Source organism: Tamandua tetradactyla, chromosome 22, assembly GCF_023851605.1.
Source record: "Tamandua tetradactyla isolate mTamTet1 chromosome 22, mTamTet1.pri, whole genome shotgun sequence".
NCBI classification, from domain to species: Eukaryota; Metazoa; Chordata; class Mammalia; order Pilosa; family Myrmecophagidae; genus Tamandua; species Tamandua tetradactyla.
The window spans coordinates 1936719-1957939 of record NC_135348.1 but is presented as its reverse complement, the minus strand read 5'-3'; the positions used below and the strand labels follow the sequence as shown (position 1 = coordinate 1957939).

General features: G+C 37.2%; 1 protein-coding gene across 4 annotated transcripts in view; it reads right to left on the bottom strand.

The window, feature by feature from the left end:
• Window positions 1-21221, bottom strand: part of MARCHF1 (membrane associated ring-CH-type finger 1) — an 894978-nt gene that overhangs the window by 58129 nt on the left and 815628 nt on the right. For all 4 annotated transcript variants that reach the window (XM_077139613.1, XM_077139616.1, XM_077139614.1 and 1 more), the window contains one exon: window positions 10855-11035. In XM_077139613.1, coding sequence (XP_076995728.1) covers window positions 10855-11035 — 181 coding nt within the window. The remainder of the gene's footprint in view (window positions 1-10854; window positions 11036-21221) is intronic.

Below are 21221 nucleotides of genomic sequence, written 5' to 3'. Positions count from 1 at the left end.
GCTATGCCATGAGACTACTTTAAAGGGCCTAAAGCCTGGCAGGGCTCTAGAGTTCAAGCTCTTAATCATTATACCAGTCAAATATAGAAAAGAAAACAAAAACAAGAAACACTACACTATTGAATCACATTGTATTATAAGTCTCTGCAAATATTTCAGTGAATCTGTACAAATTATTTATTACTATATAACATGTTCCTATGCAAATTACTGCTTGGCACACTTAGCACACTCCATTAGGAAGTAAGCACAAAATAAATTTTATTCAAATCTGCCAGACAAGGCTAATTGTTTTCTTAACATTGTTTATGAACTCTCGAAATGTTTCAGTATGTTAAACATTTTCCTTTCTTAATGTTGCTTAATTATTAATTTGCTGAGGAGTTTCTTAAGGATAAATTAGGGTGCAAATTTAAACAGCACAACCGCCATGTGCAAGACCATAATGCTGAATCACTGGCCTACAAATTAATCAATGCACTGCACCCCTGCAATCATCCAATGCTCCAGAAATAGTCAGCTCTTTGAATATGTGCATGTTACTCGCTTGTTGGCTTTACAGTGGATTCAATGCTAAATATGGTTTAGTAAAAACAGAAGAGCTAACTTGCTATAGTGTTGACCGTGGAGAGTTGGGAGACACAATATATCACCACTTCATAAGACTTCAAAGTTTACAAAGTACTTTTCCTTCCCTAATTTTATTCCTCAATACAATCCTGAAAAGTTGGCAAAGTAGGTATCATTATCAACTCCCAACCTCCTCCCCCCCCACTTTTTTTTATGGATAAGAAACTGTCTCAGGTCACAGGCTCACCTAAAGCTACAGACCAAATAAATATATTGAGGTTTTGAAACGAGTTTTTCTGGACCCTGAGTCTTGGTTCTTACCAGTGCCTTATACTGTATCTCAAGAGGCAAACACTTGGATACACGGATATTCCTACCCTGCAGAGAGCTTACACTCTTGGCCTGTGGGCTGAATCTAGTCTACAGACCTGTTTTATTTTGCCAGAATCGTTCTTGAATTTGAATTAGTTTACTACTATTCAAAAAAGTGGGAGACATCAAATTAAATTTAGAATTTTGGTTTTACTTGAAAAATTAGTTGATTTGGCAAAAGTCAACTACAGTTGAGTAGCTGGTTCTCCCTTTAGATCAAGCATGCATTTCAGAATGCCATGCTCCCCACCACTCCTTATCATACTTTCAGTACTACTAATTATCATAGAACATAGAGTTCTATTAATTAAATGGTTCAAAAATGAAACAACAATTAAGGGGGAAACATCTTATATTTGATGTCAATATTTGAATCATCATAGATGTTTCTTCACTTAATATTTATGGGACATTCAGCTCTTTGCAGATGAGATTAGTAATTTTCTTCAGCCAACTTGGACAGGCTTATCTTTTTGCATTTTCCCATCCCTGCTTCCCTATACTTATCCAACAACCTTCTCACCTTAACTTTATTAAATTGTTCCCACAATGGAACAGAAAGGCAGCTGTAAAACTGAGGATCTCTTCACTTAATATTCCCACAATTTTTCTTGAGTTGTAATTTTTTTTTTGCATGGGCAGGCACCGGGAATTGAACCCGGGTCTCCAGCATGGCAGGTGAGAACTCTGCCTGTTGAGCCACTGTGGCCCACCTTTGAGTTATGATTTAATAGTTGGAATTATATTAACTCCGTGTGGAGTTACTAGAAATTGCATCCCATCATGTTTTCAAGTCTATTCCAAAATATTGACTAACTCATTGTTTTCAAATGCTCCACCTCCAACCCTAACCCACAATTCTCTGAAGTCAGGGGGATCCTCCTTCTTCCCCACTATAACCACAGTGCCTGGGACAGTGCCTGCAACATAGCAGGTGCTCAATAAATACTTGTTGAGTGAATGAATAAAGTGGGACTACTGAATCATGACATGGATATTACAAGAACCTTCTCCACATGATCTTCTGCTCCATATTCTATACTTGAATAGAGTCCAAAAGGAGACAACCACCATCTCTTACAGAATAAGCCATTTCCTAGATTCAAGAAAAAGATCTAGCTCTAAAATTTGTTACTTTTTTTCTGATAAAAATATTTAATCAAATATCAACTTTTGTATTAAATTAGCTCTCAATAGTATTTTATACATGGACTACATAATGAAGAGTAGTATGTACAGAAAACCGAGCCTTAAAGTAATGGAAAATCCTCAGGCACAATAAAGGGAATTGCTCCACCTTAATCCTATACTTGTTTTCTGCACTGTGCCAAATTAAGAAATGATATGAGGCCATAAGTGGTGGATCACAGGGGAGGCAAGAAGAAAAGAATCTTTTGATGAATCCCTCAAGAAACATAGGAAATTTGGGAGAAGCTGGCTGGTGGAAGATTAGTTCTTTTTGAAGGAAAATCTTCCAGCCATCTAATTTAATATATTGCTGATGATCTCTCACTCCATGTTGGTGCATGCATAATGTACACAAATACCATCAGTCCAGGTGGACCGTATCAGAAGTCTTCCCCATTTCTCCCTTACCTGTCAATCCAATGAAAAAAGAAATTTATTTGGGCTAAAATAATCTGCTTTAAGAAAAGCCATGTTGATTTTCAATGCTTTATGGTCATACGGTTCAAAAATGAAACAACAATTAAGGGGGAAACTTATCTAATATTTGAGGCCAATTTATCTGAGCAATCAGAATAATGAATTAAAATACCCAGCTGAAGTGAGAATGTAGAAATGGAATAGACATTTGGCAGCTCCTCAGGAAGCTAAGTGTAGAACTGCCACGTGATCCAGCAATCCTAACACTAGGTTTATACTCAGAAGAGTTGAAAGCAGGGAAGCAAACAGAACCTTGCACATCGATATTCATAGCAGCATTTTTCAGTTGCCAAAAAACAGAAACAACCCATGGGTGCATTAGCCAATGAATGGATACACAAAATGTGGCACATTCATATGATGGACTGTTATTCACTGTAAGAAAGTATGAAGTCTTGGTACATGTGTGAACATGGATGGACCTTGAGGACATTATGTTGAGTCAAATAAACAGACACAAAAGGAGAAATATTGTATGGTCTTACTCACATGACCTAATTATAATGAGCAAATCATGGTGTTAAAGGTGTAGTACAGGTTACCAGTAGGTAGAATGAGGGCAGAGAATGCGGAGCTGATGCTTCATTTGTGCAGAATGTTTAATAAGGTTGATTGTAATATTAAAGGTTGGGAAATGGATAGAAGCAGCACATTATGGGGAGTGTAATTAACAGCGCTGAATTATGGGTATGATTGTGGTTGAAAGTGGAAGTTTAGGGTTGTGTATGTCACTAGAAGTAAAGCTAGAGGATAAAACATGGTACTATATAACATAGTGAGCCCTGTGGTGGGTGATGACTTTCGTTAATAGTACAAATATGAGAATGTTCTTCCATGAACTAGAACAAATGTGTAAGAGGGTAGCTTAAGGAAAAAGTACAACTAATGCAAACTATGGAATATGGTTAACAGTAACATTGTAATTATATTGTAATATTCTTTGTTACCTATTGCAAAAAAGTTATCATACCAATGCCCAAGTGTCAATGATAACGGAATAAAACCAGCATGGGTTATTTTCTTTCTGGAGTAATGAAAATGTTCTCAAATTGATTGTGGTGGTGAACACATAACTCTGTGATTATACCAAGAGGCATTGATGGTCCACTTTGGATGGATTGCATAACGTGTGAATAAAACTGTTTTTAAAAAACAAAAAAAAAACCGAAACAAAACAAAACAAAACAAAACATACCAGCTGAGAGAAAAACATCTTTAGCTAGGGGAAAATTTAAATATGAAAGCAGTTTAAAACCCTATCATAAGATGGTGTTTGGGGAAAATCTTCATTACAATCTGTGTGTGTATGTTTCTGCACATAATGTTTTGATGTTTTTATGCTTTCCATATGCACCACTGTAATGTTGATTCAATAGTTGTTAACCATAGTTGGTGTTTCAAATATCAGAATACACGTTACATAAAAGAAAGTTCCAATTTGCTTGCCCCTACTCCTTGATCAAATAAAAGTGAATTTGCTCAAGGATGGAAATGTATCTTGATAAAGACCTCAATAGCAAATGTAATGTAAGGTAAGTGTTTCTTTTCATGTCTAGAATAGTTACACAATGACATTTTTACCAAGCTAGTGAGGTTATGCTCTTCAAGCAACAACTTTCCAAGAGAGAAACAAAGCTAAAGTAGTGCATAATGAAATCTACTGATAAGAAAGTATAGAGATATGTTCTGTCTCTATTACAGCCAACACTGATCATTCAGGCATTGCTGATTTAAATCTCCTTGGTGACACCCTTAAATCCTGCTCCTTATTCCCAATTCTCTCCCCGCAGTATCCTGCATGTCCAAGTGGTAAGTCATATTTTCTCAATTAGCCTAGGTTAAGTGAAGCATGGAGAACAAACGGGAAAAGACAGTCATTTTGCTGTGTATTTGCAGTTCTTCAGACGTACGTTTAGATATGGTGGGTCTCACAGTTAGAGGCTAAACGTCTCTTTGAACTCCCTGTACCATTTCTTCTGGAGTCAAAGGAACGGAAATGGAGTCACATATGCTTTCTGAAGGCAGGTGTTTTGTTCTATCTTGCTCACTACTGTACATGGCTGGCTGTACAAGCTTAGCAATGCTTAGTGCAGGATGTAAAGTGAATGGATGAACTGAATGGCATTGGACCCTTCCATGCATAACAATTCAGAACGCAGGCTGCTGACTCTGTGCACTCAAATCTGCTAAGAGAGAGGGCTCTGTGGATGGAAACTTCACAAAAGAATAATCTCTTCTACTGCTACCCAGAGAAGAATATTTTTGGACCTAATTTGAACAAACTATTCCATAATACTCATCCCAGATGGCTACACATGAAGATTTAAAAAACTAATTGACCTAATATTGTTTCCTTTAAAGAGAAAAAGATGAAAACCATGTGATAAATCCTAAGTATCTATTAGAATAAAGCAGGAGACACTTGTATTTTCTGTCTCATAATTATTTGACACAGGGCATGTTGAAATTGTTATCTACTCACTCTGAAATATTATGTTAATTGAAATATTAGTTTCACTTCCAAGGGCATGAATGTATTATGGCAACAAAACAAATTAAAAACAACAACCAACAAAAAGCAAAACAAGAAAAATATTTTAGAGGAAAGGGTAATCTTCCAGTCAAATCGAAATACTTTTCTTTTAATGATCCTTTGTAAACTTTTGCAGTTTACTCATTGTGTCCTTCAGCTAAACAGCCTGTTAGAACTCCTCCTTCCCAATGAATGAAGTAGTGAGAAGGTAAAAGGACAGAGGAATTTGCTGTGGAAAACGTACATGGCTCCTTTGGACAATGAGTTTGAAAACCTTTCATTTCCTGAGAATGTCCTTGTTTCAGTTTGCTAAAGCTGTAAGAATGCAATATACAAGAAATGGATGAGCTTTTATGGATGTAGTAAAATTACAATGTAGTAAGTTACAATTCTAAGGCCATGAAATTGTCCAAATAAAGGCATCAGCAAGAGGCTACCTTCTCAGAGGAAAGGCAGCAGGCATCTGTCAGTTAGGAAGGCAAGTGGCTGGAGTCAGCTGCTCCTTGCTCCCAGTTCATTGCTTTCGGCTTCTGATTCCAGTGGCTTTCTCTGTGTCTGTGGGTCCTCACTTAGCTTCTCTGAAACAAACTCTGGATTTCATTCCTTAGCTTAGCATATCCAAATGTCTGCATCTTGGTTTCATTTCTCTGCTCTCCATGTCGGTTCTGAGCTCTGTCTATGTTTTCTGCCTTTAATTCTCTTCATATAGGGCCCCGGTAAAGGGATTAAGGCCCACTGTGAATGGGCGGGTCACATCTCCATCTAATCAAAAGGTCCCACCCACAACTGGGTGGGCTGCATCTCCATGGAAACAACCTAATCAAAAGGTCCCACCCAAAGAACAGGCCTACCCCCTCAAGATTGGATTAGGATGATAAGAACGCGGCTTTTCTGGGGAACATAATTTCAACCAGCACAGTCTTAAGTCACTTAAACTGCCTGTAGGGTTCATATAATAATGGAACTGAAACTGAATTCAAGAAGATGAGAGAACCAGTGTGCACTGTGAATGATAGCAAAATACACAGTTTTTGAAAGAACTATGGATAAAGCCTTGTCTGGCTCACACTAGGGCAGAGATTGTCCTTACTTCCAGGCTGTTATTTTTATGAAGAAATAAACAGCAAACCTACTTCCCAGAACTGGGTTCTGATTATAGAGGAATAGCCTGCAGACATCAAAATTTCATTTGTAGAGTATCCTGAATAAAACTGAGAACTGGGAAGAATGCCAATGAGGACTCCAGGAACCCTAGATACGTGCTACAATGTACATGCCCACTAAAGCTCTTGCCAAGAATGAAAAAAGAATCTAACAGAAGCTTGTTCAAAACTGATTTTGTTTTTTGTAAATCCATTTCTAAGACTTCTAATTTGTTGTTGTGGTTTGAAGCAGTAAGGAACAAAATGATATAAAATGTGAAATAAGGGATATAAGAGCAGCAGAAATGCTTCTCTGCCCTGAGAGACAACTGGAATTAGATACACAGCCTTATATATGCATTTGAAGCCATTGACACTGCTAATGTATTTCAGCCAGAAAAATAATTGATGTGTATATAATGATGCAACTTACTTATTAGGAAAAGACATTGGGTAACATATCTATGTTTAAGAAGGAAGGTTTTAGAAAAGAACTTGTTTTGACAGATTTTCATCAGAAGTGGTTTAAATGAAACTAAAACGTTGATATTTAAAAGAAAAGCTGTTTAGGCTCTGGCACAGGGTGATGAGCCTAAGCTTTAGAATCAGGTAGCTTTGGGGGTATGTGAAACTGAGAAGGTTTGAAATTGAATCTTATTTTCCTCATCTATAGAATGGGCTTTAAATACCTACCTATAATGGGGTTATAATAAGGATTAAATGAATTAAGTGATATGTTCAAAGATGTGGCATGTAAAAAAATCCAGTCTGTGCTGGTTGCATTAATGAAATAGAAAACTGTCCATAAGGATCTGGGATCCAGTTTGAATTTTTCCTTAAGTGTAGTTAGTGTGCCTTAAGTTAGTGCTTTAAGGGTGCAGGAAGATGCTATGCAGGAATCTGACCTCATTCCCTGCCCTGTCCAGTTTTAGGGCTACAACTGACAAGACCTGATTAGGAGACAGTCTCTATAACTTTCGGGTAGTTAGTCTTTGGTAACCTTGACTTTTCTGAGTAATGGATGCTACATCAAATTAAGGAGAGGAAGGAATTAGCATGGTATGCCCCAATACAGCTCTTTATTCTTTAAAAACAGGTATTTTAATTAAAGCATTATAAGTCATTATGGTAGAAATGTGGAAATACCAAAATGATTAGGCCTGCTTATCTGACATTTGTGTACATAGAGATTATATTTCATGAACTCTTCATTATTCATTGATTTTGGTCCACAAAATGACAAGTGCACATTTCAACCTTATAATTCCTAAAGTGAAGTTAATTGATAGGCTGCCTAATTTTATTTGTAGAAATATGAGCGATGCATAGAATTGATATTTTGAATTTTATATTTGTTCTGCAGTTTGTTTTTTTTGGGGAGGGGGTGCATGGCCTGGGAATAGAACCCGAGTCTCCCACATGGAAGGCGAATGTTCTCCCACTGAACCACCCTGCACCCTGTTAAATAGTTTTTGTGTGGAAAGTTATATAAATAAATATTTAAGATGAGGACATAAATACAATTATAAGTAGTATTTGCTGTCCTCCTAGGCGTGGCTTCATATCCATCAGCTGTTTTCTCCCATTCAGGAGTGATTCAAGTCTGAAGCCCAAGAAATTCTTCAGCTTCAGAACAGGAGATTGGTTGTTTTCCTCACCAGTATCATTTGCATTACTGAGGGGTCCTCTGCTTTCGTGACTGTTTGGCTTTCCTGGCTCTTGAGGATTATTTCTGACTCTAGGGACTTCAACAGATTAATGGAGATTTTATTGCATATTTACTGAGCTTGGAGATGATGAAGTTTGCTTTTACTTGACTTTATTTTAACTTTAAATATTTTCTTTTTGAAATATTAGGATTCCTTGATGAAATTACTAACTGTAGATTTTGGTGTAGTAATAGTAGCAATTAATGAAATAAGGTTTTACTGATATCTTTAGAGACTATTAAACCCCAAGTTTTGTCAGACTGAGAAAAGTTGTACTCTTTTTCTTTGAGAAGCCATTTTATCTAAACAGAGTCTGTGGTCTCCATTGGCTAATGGTAAAAACACAGACTCATTAGCTAAATTAATCGTTTCATGTCTTTGGTCTTTAGAGCATAATAAACTGTGATGGAATTACTGAATTGAGAGCAATTAGTAGGATGCACTTCTATATATTCTGACCAAATGCTATACCTGGCATTCTTATTAACCACTAAAGAACTACCAAAAGAAAACTGTTAATGAATCTTAGTGCTATCAAAAGAAACCATCTAGAGCACTTTAAAAATGCTTTCGAACCTGAAAAGTCATTATGGATACTGCTGTTTGAATGTTATTCTAGGGCACCTCGCTTTTAAAGGGGAAACTGAGAATTTGAAATACTTTTCCAAGGTTTTAAGCCCATGAATCATTATACCATAGACTCATGTGTTAGACCAGAGTTGAAAATTTAGATTCCTGCTCCAAGACCATCCTCTTCAGAGATGACACAAGTTCTCAGTATCAGAAAGAGACGGACGGGTTAGGGATGTGGGAAATTTGGAAGCAAATGACCTTTGAATGTGGGCCAGAAAAGCCAGATTTGGCTTTTCAAACAAATTCAGCTGTGTGGTGTTTTATGTGAAATTATCAGATGTTTAAGTGTTGGTAACTAATTCAAATTTTAAGCCCTGTGGGTCGAATAAAAATGCATCTGTGGGCTATCAGTAAGCAACCTCGGGAATTAGATTCTAACACCTCCCACAGATATATAAGTGCTATTAAAAATGAAAGATGTTGACATCCTGTCCTTCATCAACATTTATGATCAATCAAAGGAAATGTCTTTAAAAAGAAACTAGCATGCTTCGTTAACAGTTAGTAGTGGTTACTAGGTTGTAGCAACAGATTCATTATTATGATTAAGAAGAGATTATTTACTGACTTTCTCTGGTTCACAAATAAGTTAATCAAGAAAAAAAGCATTTCCTTATAGAGTTGTAAATTGTTAGGAATGGATTATAAAGGAGAGGTCAAAGTTGTATGTCAGGAATGCTTCTACGTTAGCTGAAGGTAGAAGAGAATGATCTTTCAAAACCCTTCCCAGCATCAAATTTTGTCTATTATACAAAAAAAAGAGGACGGTGAAAAAAAATGAGTATTTTTCTATCACAGATTATTACTATTGAATTGCAATATTATGCAAGGCAATGTTGAAGTGAAAATTTTATATGGCTGTAGGGGGAAAAACATGGAGAAATATACAGAAGCTTTGAAATAATTTGTAGTTTCCTGAGGGATTAGAAGAGAAATTTACGGAATCTTGGAGCACAATGTGTCATTTAGCCACTTTAGACAGCACACAGCATCTGTTCAGTGGATAAAACAAAGGGCGAGGAACAAGGGTCCATCTCTATTCCTGGCTCTGGTTACTCTGGGACCCAGAGGAACAGAAAGTGTCACCTTTTGGTGCTCAGCTTACTCCATTGTAAAAAAAAGACAATGCATATTTCAGAGGCACTCTGTGCATAATTTTTTTTATCTATAAAATATCTGTAGAATTTTAAGATCAAGGTTACTACAAAAGCAGCTCAATTCTCCCTCTTCATAATTTACAGAATTCATGAAGAATTACAATAGCTAACCACCAACCAGATGCCTTTTAGAAAAATCTTGTTTGTTTTTCATTTCTGCTTACCCTGTAACCTATCCAAGCAACGTTCTCTTTATCCACTTCTGTGCTGTATTAAATTTCCATGAAAAAGCAGCTTTAGGCAGATTCATTATTTAAATACCTGTGTCCATACTCTCCCTTGGAAATTGAGGGACCCATATTGGTAAGGCTGCAGTTGTGCAAAAAGATAAGTTACATGCAAAAATCTTTGGGTCCAGCTGTCAGGTATGAAATAAATAAAGCTCATTGTCTGTGTTTGAATTGTTTACAACTTATCCTTTGTTAGCTTTCAGTGGGATATGAATTCTAGATTTGCCTTACATTCTTACAGTTATTTTAAAAACATATACCATAAAAGGCGAATTTGAGGTAAAGTTACAAATAAAAATACTTACCTTTCTCTTACAGCTTATGGGGACAAAAGTACTACTTCTTTCCACCTATCCTAATTATACATGAGTCATCAAACCAAATAGCCAAATAAAAGCAAACATAGAAATAGTCCACATCTTCTAGAACAAATAATTTTGATACCTAAAGCCTGGCCTTCAAGAAATCTGGAGCTCATTTGGTTTAGTGCAACCTATCAGCTTCGTGGGACCTGACCTCAGCAATTAAAATGTTCTATCAATGCAGAACCAACTCAATTGCATAGAATTACAAGTATATTTTACATCCCTGATATGTATATTTGTGTGTGTGTAATTGCGGAAAGTGATATAAAAATCAGAGAGGCTAGAATATAAAGCAGAGAAGAAAGGAAGGGTTATCTGCAAAGACTTGGCTATATTTTACACCTTGAACTTGACAAAGGGCATACACCTTTTGTGGGTATTAGCACATTAGCAGAAATGCTGGGGAAAGAAATGGAATTTTAAAACAAGCCTGTCTTGCAAGTTCTCTCTTCAAGACCGATCCCAGCAGCTACTGTACCTTGCGGAGGGGTTTGAGCTTGGTCTCCATTATGAAGTCATACTTGCAGAGTTCACAGCAGCGTGTGTCCGAACTCTTGATCCACTGGTGGAGGCAGGACTGGTGGACAAAGCGCAGGGTCCCCGTGCAGCGACACGGTGTGATGAGGGGGCTCTCCTCATCCCCTTCGCAGTGGCAGATCCTGGGAAAGAACACAGCAGCCAGTATGAGACCTTAAAGAGAGCATTTCTCACTGGTGGATTTCCACCATCTCCTACACACGCTGTGTTAGAAACTGCAGCCTAAGATTTAGAATGCACGGCCACTGCACTCCAACTTTGATCCTAGAACCAAACTTAGGATCAGTATTAATACGCTTTCACTTGTGGGGTTGATTGCCAGACTCTAGGCATGTGATAAGGCATTGGATGCTGGCACATCAAAAATGTACTGTCAGTTCACTCCTTCACAGAAATCAGTTTTAACGACATGACTCTTGAGCTATGCTTTCAGTTGAATCTACCTGTTGGGTCAATGTCTATGGGCATAAGCTTGCTTCCATATACAAAAGTTATGATTTATAAGAATTCTAGGGAATGTTGTATCTTGATACCTTCATTGTGCTATTTTTTGATGCTATACGGTTATGGTATACAACCTAGTAAATATGATATCATAGCAATGTGGAAGAGTTCTGAAAATGTTTAAGGTGCTATGCAAACAGTCAAGTGAATGCAGAAATTCTCAGCCTTAAAATATTACAAAGATGTTCCTAGGTAGATTTACACATAGTTGCTCCCAATGAATGGCCCTAAACTGCCAATAATTATCATAGTTAAAAAGTAAAAAATGACTGATTAAGCAAAGTTCAGATATAGTAAATCCTACTGTTTGAAAATATTAATTGCACTGGCTCCCAATGAATTCAGAGTTCAACTAGTTTCTGAATTACTATGAATCCTAGTTTCATAGACTTATAATCTATGATGGCTTCATTATTCTTATATTCAAGTTATTTGAAATAATTATTTTTCTTCTTTAGATGAGGTAAGCCTTTCTTACTTCTAAGTCATTAATTCAAATTTTAGCCCTTCAATAGTTCTTTTAATTTAACCAGCTGTTAGTAGTTGGTAATAAATTTAATGAGAAAAATTGTTTTAAACCTGTTAGAAATAAGAATGTATTATTATTTCAAGCAATTAAAAAACTGTATGTTTACTTTTTCCTTGAGCTAAATCATAATGACAGGTAGGAGAATGTATAAATTGTTATTACTATTTCCTTTTAGCTCTATATGCCCTATTCTCCAGAAGCATGAGTTTTATTTATCTATATGTCTATCTATATCTAATCTATAGCTATATATCTATATATCTATATCTATATCTATATCTATATCTAATCTATATCTATATCTATATCTATATCTATATCTATATCTATATATCAGCTGTCTCTCCAGGGGACATGATATGGCTTGCCAGGCTGTGACTGCAATAAGATACAGGAATTGAAACTTAATGCTCCCCACCCTCAAAATAAAGAAGTAGTATGACATAGTATACTAGTATTTTGAATGTCGTCTCTTAAGTAAAAATAAAATAAGTAAAAAGAAACACTGACTTCTAAAATTCTTGGGGTTGGGAGTGAGGGGGTGGAAGCATAGGAAAGTTCAAAAATCAGTGCCGCCCATTTTCCTGGATTGAGTTAGAAGGTAGCAGTGTTGGATATAGCAGCATATATAGGAGTTCACCGTGGTGGGAAAAAACTAAAAATGATCTGAGCACCTATTCATTTAATATAAAAGCTTTAAACATCTCCTCTCCACAAATCTGTAGGTTGTAAGGCTCTTACTTACTTTTTGTAAGTATATACTTTTTGTAAGGTTGGGGCTCACTATACTTTGTATGACACACAATTGCCAATACAGAGTTGGTCATGTGATAGTTGCACAGTAGATGCTTATTAAATAAATGAATTATTCAGTCAACAAACTATGACTTAGCATAAAAGCATTCAGTGGAGAAGCTGATCTACTCTTCTATAGCATTTCATTTTCTTATGATATTTACTTTTGCAATCACTAAAATCTAATGAACTATAGAAAATAAGAGGTTGACTTTGCTTAAGCCTTGAACCTCTTGTCTCACTGCCTTCACCCAAAAATTGTCTCTTAGACTGAGGAGTCAGTAAACTATGGCTCAATTCTGCTTGCTGTATGTTTTATAAATAAAGTTTTATTGGAACATAGCCACACCCATTATTTGCATATTATCTAGGGAGGTTTTTCGATAGAACAGCAGAACTGAGTGATTGCTGCAACAGCCTTCAGACACTAAAATATTCTCTATCTGGTCCTTTACGGAGGAAGGTTGCAGATTCTTGCCTTAAAGAATACATGGTGACTCCAAAATGAAAAACAACAAATTTTACAAAATAAATCAAGTACCAACAATTTGAAGTAAGGGTTATATAGAGAAGCGCAGAATTAAAATGAAAGTCCCTGCTGACCTCATGTTGAAGCATGCTGCTTCAGTGAAGATTCTGCAGAGTCTAGGGGCAACATTTTTCATTCAAAAAAGAAAAATTTGCACAGTTTATGTTATCTGATAATTTATCACTAAAAAAATGATCATGTCAAATGCTGAACAGCTGCCAAAAAAGATTCTAAGACTGATTTTTTTTTTGCTCACATGAAAAAAAATAACTTATTCATAAGCAGCTGTAAACAAAGACCTAGCTGTTTACCAATTTTAGTCCAAACTGACCCACTTACTGATTTCAGTACAAATTCTTATGACTTACAAGTTCCTTTCAAAAATTTTCTGCTAGTACTTTACCTGAAGCAACAGCAGCAATATCGTTTCCTCTTAAAATTAAGGCTATTTCCCATAGGGAAAATAAAAAATTTAGCTCATTTTCATTTCCATTGCACACGATTTATTTTTACGTTTTTAGCATTTTGAACTTTTTCTATATTATACAACTTATGATGCACCCCAAGAGTCTTTTTCAAGCCTCGTCGAGATAGTTCTAAATGATGTTAAAAGCTGCATATTGACTTCAAAAATCTATTAGAAATAAAAATGTGGAAGTGCCATTACAGAATTAATTCCTAAATTGATAAGACTTTCATGCAAACCACAATTGCTGAATTATAAATGATAACACAGTAATGAGAACATAACCATGTTTTTTTTTTCCAACAGAATAATTGTCTAGGCAAAATGATTTTAACAACAAAATAAAATTGTATCGTAAAATGTTCATAATTTTGTATTTTTATCTGGTGGGAAATTAAGGCTTGAGAATTGAGTGATTTTGTAAAATCCTGGGTAGTTCACACTGGTGTCACCCAGTGACAGGAACAAGCTGAAATTACATCTTACCGGAATCTTAATATTTAACAGGCTGCTTGAAGTAATCAGAATAGGTTGAGAGGTCCATGATCTATGACTTGAATGAAGGGGCCCTTCCCCATAATTTCTGGCTTTCTGTCCATAGCAGATCACAAAATGCTATGTAGCAAATTAGATTTTGGACTTTTGTGCCTGTGTGTGTGTGTGTGTGTGTGTGTGTGTGTGTGTGCATGTGTTTAAAATCCCTTCCTTTCCTTAAGTTTCCATTTTAATAAAAGTAAGATTTTTTTTTGGCCTTATGAATCCTAAAATATCCATCACTACGCCCTTCGTGTCAAAGCTTCTTATATTTGGCAGAATAATGTCTTTGTTAAGTTTCTTATAATTAATCATTAATAACCCTCTTTGTGGGGGCCAAAGTGACTACGTAACTTTGGAATTTTTTTTCCCATTCATAATTCATCACATTTTCTTAGCTTCTGTTACATGCAAAGATCTGACAGCAACAGCATCCGCATGTAGGGTGAATTAATTGGCAAGGAGAGAAAAGAACCTGCAGGCAAGAACCCTATTTGGGCAACTATTGTAAATATCCAGGTGAACTGAGTAATGGCCTCCACAAGGATTCGTCCATTTGCAAACAGGGTCTTTGAAGATGTTCTTAGTTCAGGGGAGGCCAAAGTAAATCAGAGTGGGCCTTCATCCAATACGACTGGAATCCATATAAGCAGAGAATATCTGGACCCAAGTGGAGACAGATGGAAGAGAGATGTCCACGGCTGGCCAGCAAGCCACCACCCCAACGCTACTGATTTCAGAGAATGCATGACCCCGCTGATACCTTGGTTAGGACGTCTAGCCTCCAAAACTGTAAGATGGTAAATTCCTGTCTTCAAGCCAGCCAGTATGTGGTAACTGTTAGAGCAGCTGGTAGTATAATAAGATGCCAGGTAATAAGAGTTTGTGCCACTGTGGTGACAACGGAATTGACGGGGAGACTCTCGGCTGGCAGAGCCTGCACATCCCTCTAGACCCTTGCCTGCCTTCTGGGACTAGCTGGGGCAAGAAGGCACATTTACAACAAGATGTGACTCCAAAATGCAGGCATCCCTGCAGTCCTCAGACAGCATCTCAAGTGCAAGTCTGCCTGCTCTCTTCTCCCACATTCCATGCCATTTGCTCTTTCTCTTTTGGCAATCTTTCTAATATCATCCCCTCCTTTCCCTAGCTACCTTCTTCTTCATGGCCCTCTCTAACTAAATACTCTTTTTTTTAAAAAAATATTTTTACTGACAAAACAACATACAAACACAGACATTCTTAACAGAACATTCCATACTTGGTGTACAAGCAATGGCTCACAATATCATCACATAGTTGTGGATTCGTTACCATGATTATTTCTTAGAACATTTGCATCACTCCAGAAAAAGAAATAAAAAAGAAAAAACCCATACATACCATACCCCTTACCCCTCCCTGTCAGTGACCACTTACATTTCCATTTACCCAATATCTTAACTAAATACTCTGTAAGCACAACAATTATGGCTACTCTTATGGTTTGGTTGACTTAATTTGAATTTTAATCTTTACTCAAAACTAATCAGTGTGTTTCAGATGTTCCTAGGATTCACTTTACTAAGCTGAAAAATGATAGAAAATATTTTTTGGCAGGATCCATATCAAAAGGTATTAAGCAGGAGGTGAGAAATTAGTGCTTGAATGAAGTACTGAAGAGATATAATTTTCTTTTTTTGGATAAATATAGTGTAATAGTGAAAGGATAGCAGGGTACAGAAAGTTTTATTTTTATTGTTTTTAATTTTTTTTGCATGGGCAGGCACCGGGAATTGCATGGCAGGCAAGAAGTTTGCCTGCTGAGCCAGAAAGTTTTATTTTTAATGTCATTTTTATTTAAACCAGAAAATGCACTTGATCATGAGCAGAAGCAAAGATGCCACAGAGGAGTAGACATTTAAAAAAAAAATTAAAAAAACTTCAGCAAGAGAATGCCCAGCTGTTAAATGAAGATCTTCAAGAAAGCAATCGAATATGGAGAAAGAAAGCACATTAGAGGAACGGCTTTGGACAAGTAGAAGAACCAGAGGAGAGGAATAGACACCTTTTTTTTGTGGGCAAGCAGGCAGAGGAAAAATGATAAGTGAAGATTTAAAAAAAAGGTGGTAAAAGCAGAGGAAAGTACAATAGCTGGGATCTGGGTGTCTTAATCCGCTTAATTAAGGAGACAAAATATCTGCTAAACAGGATGGAGGAAGGCAAAGGGTGAAGGTCTTATAGAGAGTGTAAACAATGAGGAAAAGCCACTTGGAGAATGTGATGGGACGTTAACCAAGAATATAAGAGCAGCCATCAGATGAGCACCCTGGAGATGGCACAGCACAGACTTACAGTAGACACTGCACCACTGCTTTGTGCTGGGCAGGGCCCAGTGGTTGGAGAGTGGCCCTACGTCTGACAGCACAAAGAACAGTCTGGAGATTGCTATGCCAGAAACAGGAAGGGCAAAGGAGGGAAGGATTTTGTTGCAGTGGATAATGCAGCACGAAAACAGCTGTTCGTAGGGTTTAGACTAGCTAGCGGGGAGGAAAAGTGAAACCCTGAAGTGGTTTATGCATTGGGAGAAAAGGGTGAGCTTGGGAAACCAGAAGCCGCAGTTATGGTGAAAACTGATGCTGAAGATTAGGGGAAGTGGGACAAGCACTGTCTCTGGGTAAAATATCCATATCCTTCATGGGTGAGTTCATACTCCTTCTGGTATTCCGCCTTTCTTCAAGCCAAAGTTATAGAAAAAATACTATATAGAATTATTTGGTGTGGGGGATTAAGAAGGGAATCAAATCTTGATTACATCCTTGCTTTCTGTCACTTACCAGGGGTGTGCCCTAGGAGAAGTTCTCAGCTTACTTATTTGAATAATGTGGTTAAAAATGCCTCTTGGGGCATCATGAAGATTAACTGAAATAAAGGAGTGCTATGTCTGGCATATGGTAGGCAATCAAATATTTATTAATTTTATTATGGCTATTCCTGGGACCATGGGCTTACTACAACTTTCACTGCTAGTAAAACTAATTAGGTTTACCTGTGGCATTGCTTTCAGTGTACCTCGCTGAATGGTTTTACCTATTTATTTTTGCATGAGCAGGCACCAGGAAATGAACCTGGGTCTCCAGCATGGGAGGCAAGAATTCTGCCACTGAGTCACCATCGCACCACCCTTGCTGAATGGTTTTAGCAGCCAGTTTGCTAGTTGGTTAGAGCAAATGCTTATAAGGCTAAGGTCATGAATTTCAATTCCATACAGGGGAATTAGCTGCTGAAATACTTGAAGTCCCAAGTCAGTTATGTCACAGAAATGTCTCAAAGAAAGCAAGGCGAGGCAGATTATATTGCATGGAGTAGAAATGGGATTGAATTCAGCTTCATTCCTCTCTATGCTGGATAACCTCAGACAAGTTTTAGTGCATTGGTTTTCTCATGCATAAAAACTTATATGGCTCTTGTGAAGCTCAGAAAAGAAAAGATACAGGAAAAAATATTGTGAACTACAACCATTAAGTAAAAGTAAGACATCATTGCCAATGGGTAAATACTAGATAACATCAGTAAAAATTGCTCCTAGGTATTATGCACTCAGTTAGGACCTGCTTTTATAAAAGCTACTCAGTTTTTCACATCTGCTTTACAGTTTACAGATTCTGTCATGCTTTACACCAAAGGACTGTGATGTAAAAAAGGAAGCTATTTTCTCCATCTGCCTTACTACCGTGATTGCTTTTTAAACTAAGCTTTTAAGAACCATCTTTATATTAAAATTAAAGGATTTCTTTTCTAGTTCTTTATGATTCTTGATGCCGTTTTACATTGTCTACTAACCCCTGCCTCTTGAAACTTCTCCCTTCTGGCTTATGTTACACAGCTCTTACTAACATCCTTAAGTTGCACAAATGGAATCAGAAGGGAATATAAAATGATTGTAGAGATTGGAATAGTTGTGAGTACTTATGGAGGAGAGATATGTTAGGATTCTGGAGCCTGGGAAGGTAAGACATGATAAGGGAATAAGATAGAATTCAGTATATCTAAATTTATGGCAAAGCCTCTTCTGCCATATTGGAACATTCTAGGTCAAGAAGCTATGTTTTAAAATACGAGGATAGTAACTTTGGGACAAATACCAAGCAATACAGCTTTCTACATTTAACAGACTGGAGGGAAGAAAGGTAGGGCAGGGTAAATGAAGTGACAGCAGTCTTCAAGTATGTGAAAGTTTATTGGGTAGAAGAGCCACTGGTCTTGTTTTCTTCCACAGCTAGATCCAATGAGTGGAAATTATGGGAAACAGATTTCCATGTAATATAAAGCAAAAATAAGAATTTTCCAAATGGAGCTTCATCATTGAAAGTATGCAGCATAGGTAGAGTGATTATTTTGGCAGGCATAGTGTAAAAGGAACTCAAGCAAGGGTAATTAAAATCCATGGCCTCGAATTTCTTTTCCCATGTTGAAAATCTGTTAATCTTCCATTCTGATGGGTTGATTATCGCCCCTCTAATATCTTGGTCAGCATTTCCTCTGGCTTATACTGGGAGTTTTGTGCTTGACTTTTGAGTTTTCCTCTCTCTGCCACTACCTTGGTGATGTAATCTAGGCCTACAGCTTTAAGTATTACTTCTAGACTTGTGATTTAAAATATTCATCTGCAGAACCAATCTCTGCCTCTCCAAGAGCAAAAAATTTGGGCCGATCCTTTAAATGGGGTATTTCCAATGGGACACTCACAACTTCCTTCATCTCACCATCTACACAACAGCTTTCCTTCCCAAGACCTCATCCCGTAAGTGGTAGTGTCACTGTTCCATTCTCTCAGCTGAACAGCGTGCCTTTTTCTTCGAACCTTCCATGTACTTCAAGCTCAATGTAAAAACTGTCATCAGTATGACAGTATTTTTCTTACCTCAACGTTTTTCATATCTTCCTCCTTTTTATCACATTGCCATCTCTCTAGTAGTTTTGAATTGCCAACAGATACATAATTCTGCTTTACGATCTTCCTCTTTCTAAATCATTCTTAAACATACAGCTATTCAGATTCTCCTAAAATGCTGTCCCACTTACAGAGAACTCTTATCACCCATTAAATAAAGGCTAAATTGCTTAACCTGTTTTTTTCATATGACCTTCCATAGTTTGAATATACCTTAGTTGTTCTGCTTTATATTTCTTACTAATCCCCAACATAGCAAGTCACAGAATTGAACCAGCTGATAAGCTGTGGATTTTGCCACAACAAAATTACTGCTATGCCAGGACATTAATTTGCCTTGGCCGAGAGCGCAGCTTAGAGTTCTTAGGTGTGTGCTGCCCTGTGACCACAGGAGACACATAAATGTGATGTTCTGTGTGTCCCACGACATGAAAAATGTTGTGAAACACTGATGCGTGCAGTTAGCATCAGAATCATAGTTCTGATTATGACTCATTGATAAATAATCTCTCATGTTTCAAGTTCCTCATCAAGGAGATGGGAAAATAGCAATGTCTACATTATAAGATTGTTAATGAGGAATCGATGAATTAAGCACTTGATAAAGGTTGGTATTTTTTGGGGGTGGTGATGGATGGTCCGGGAATCAAACCCAGGTCTCCTGCATGAAAGGGGAGCATTCTCCTACTGAGCCACCCGTGCACCCGATAAAAGTTAGTATTTTGGGGGGGGCAGGGGGTGCATGGTCTGGGAATGGAACCCGAGTCTCCTGCATGAAAGGCGAGCTTTTTACCACTGAACCACCCGTGCACCTGATAAAGGTTAGTATTTTTCAAATTATTCAGATGGTTATTTACACAGTCATTCACCATTTTACTGTTTGCCTTTAGGGATTTCCTCATACTGGCAGTATACTCCCTCACTTGATAACTCATTTAACTTTAAGTAATCCTAAGCATCCCACTATTAATGAAACAGGTTCCAGTTCTTTCTCAACTGCAACACTCTTTCCCTTTTCTGGCTCTGTTGCTTCACGGTGGCTCAGCAGGTAAGAGTGCTTGCCTGCCATACCCGAGGACCCAGGTTCGATTCCCGGTGCCTGCCCATGAAAAAACAAACAAACAAAAACTATAGAACACAAAGCCGGTCTTTGCTGTTTGTTAATTGTTCCATCAATGCCGGTTTTGATATCATGAGCTGAATACATTCCTATTGATTAATTTTAGTGAGCAGGATCTTCATTGCACATAAAGAAGAGCCCTGACGGTAGGAGTAATTTAAGCAATGAGAGTGTTAAAAAGACAGGGTAAAAATGGTTACTAGGTTGGGAAGGCTAAACTGTCAGCGTTTATCTAAGCATGTAAGGAGCGTAGATAAAAGAAGCTGGTTTAGTGAGTTGATTTAGCAATTCTCAGAACCGCTACCAATTAACAGTGTTTTGTTTATGTTTTGGGAAAATTCACTTATAGTGAAAGTGAAAAATGTGTTACTGTTTCATATATGATGCTCTCGTTACTTTGAATTTGAGGAACTATGCTGAGGTGTACCAATTTTATACAGAGGAAGCCAGGCAAACTGCTATGCAGTAGAAAGGAGAAGTAACTCTTAATAAGCAGAGAAGAAGCTAGGCAGTATTGATACGATTTTTACTAACAGCTGTTCCCACTAACTCTTACTGGTTTGGAGCCAGTACACATTTTTGGAATTAAAGTGAAACAGCCTCATACACCAGAGTGCTAAGATTTCCTTAACAGCAATGAAGATAAGAATTATAAGCTACCATTCAGCCTAAGATTAAAACTGTCTTGAAAGTGCTACATAAAAATACAAATAGGATTTCAGGACTTCAGAATAAAAACCATTTTCTAAAAAGCTAATGCAATTTTTGTAATCACAAGATTGGTCATTCTGAATCTACCTACAAACTCCTTAACATTTCCAGACGGAGGACAGTTTTCATGCATGAATACTATTTTTAAAGTGTTTTGTTTTCTGCAAGGAATATTTTCAACCCCAAA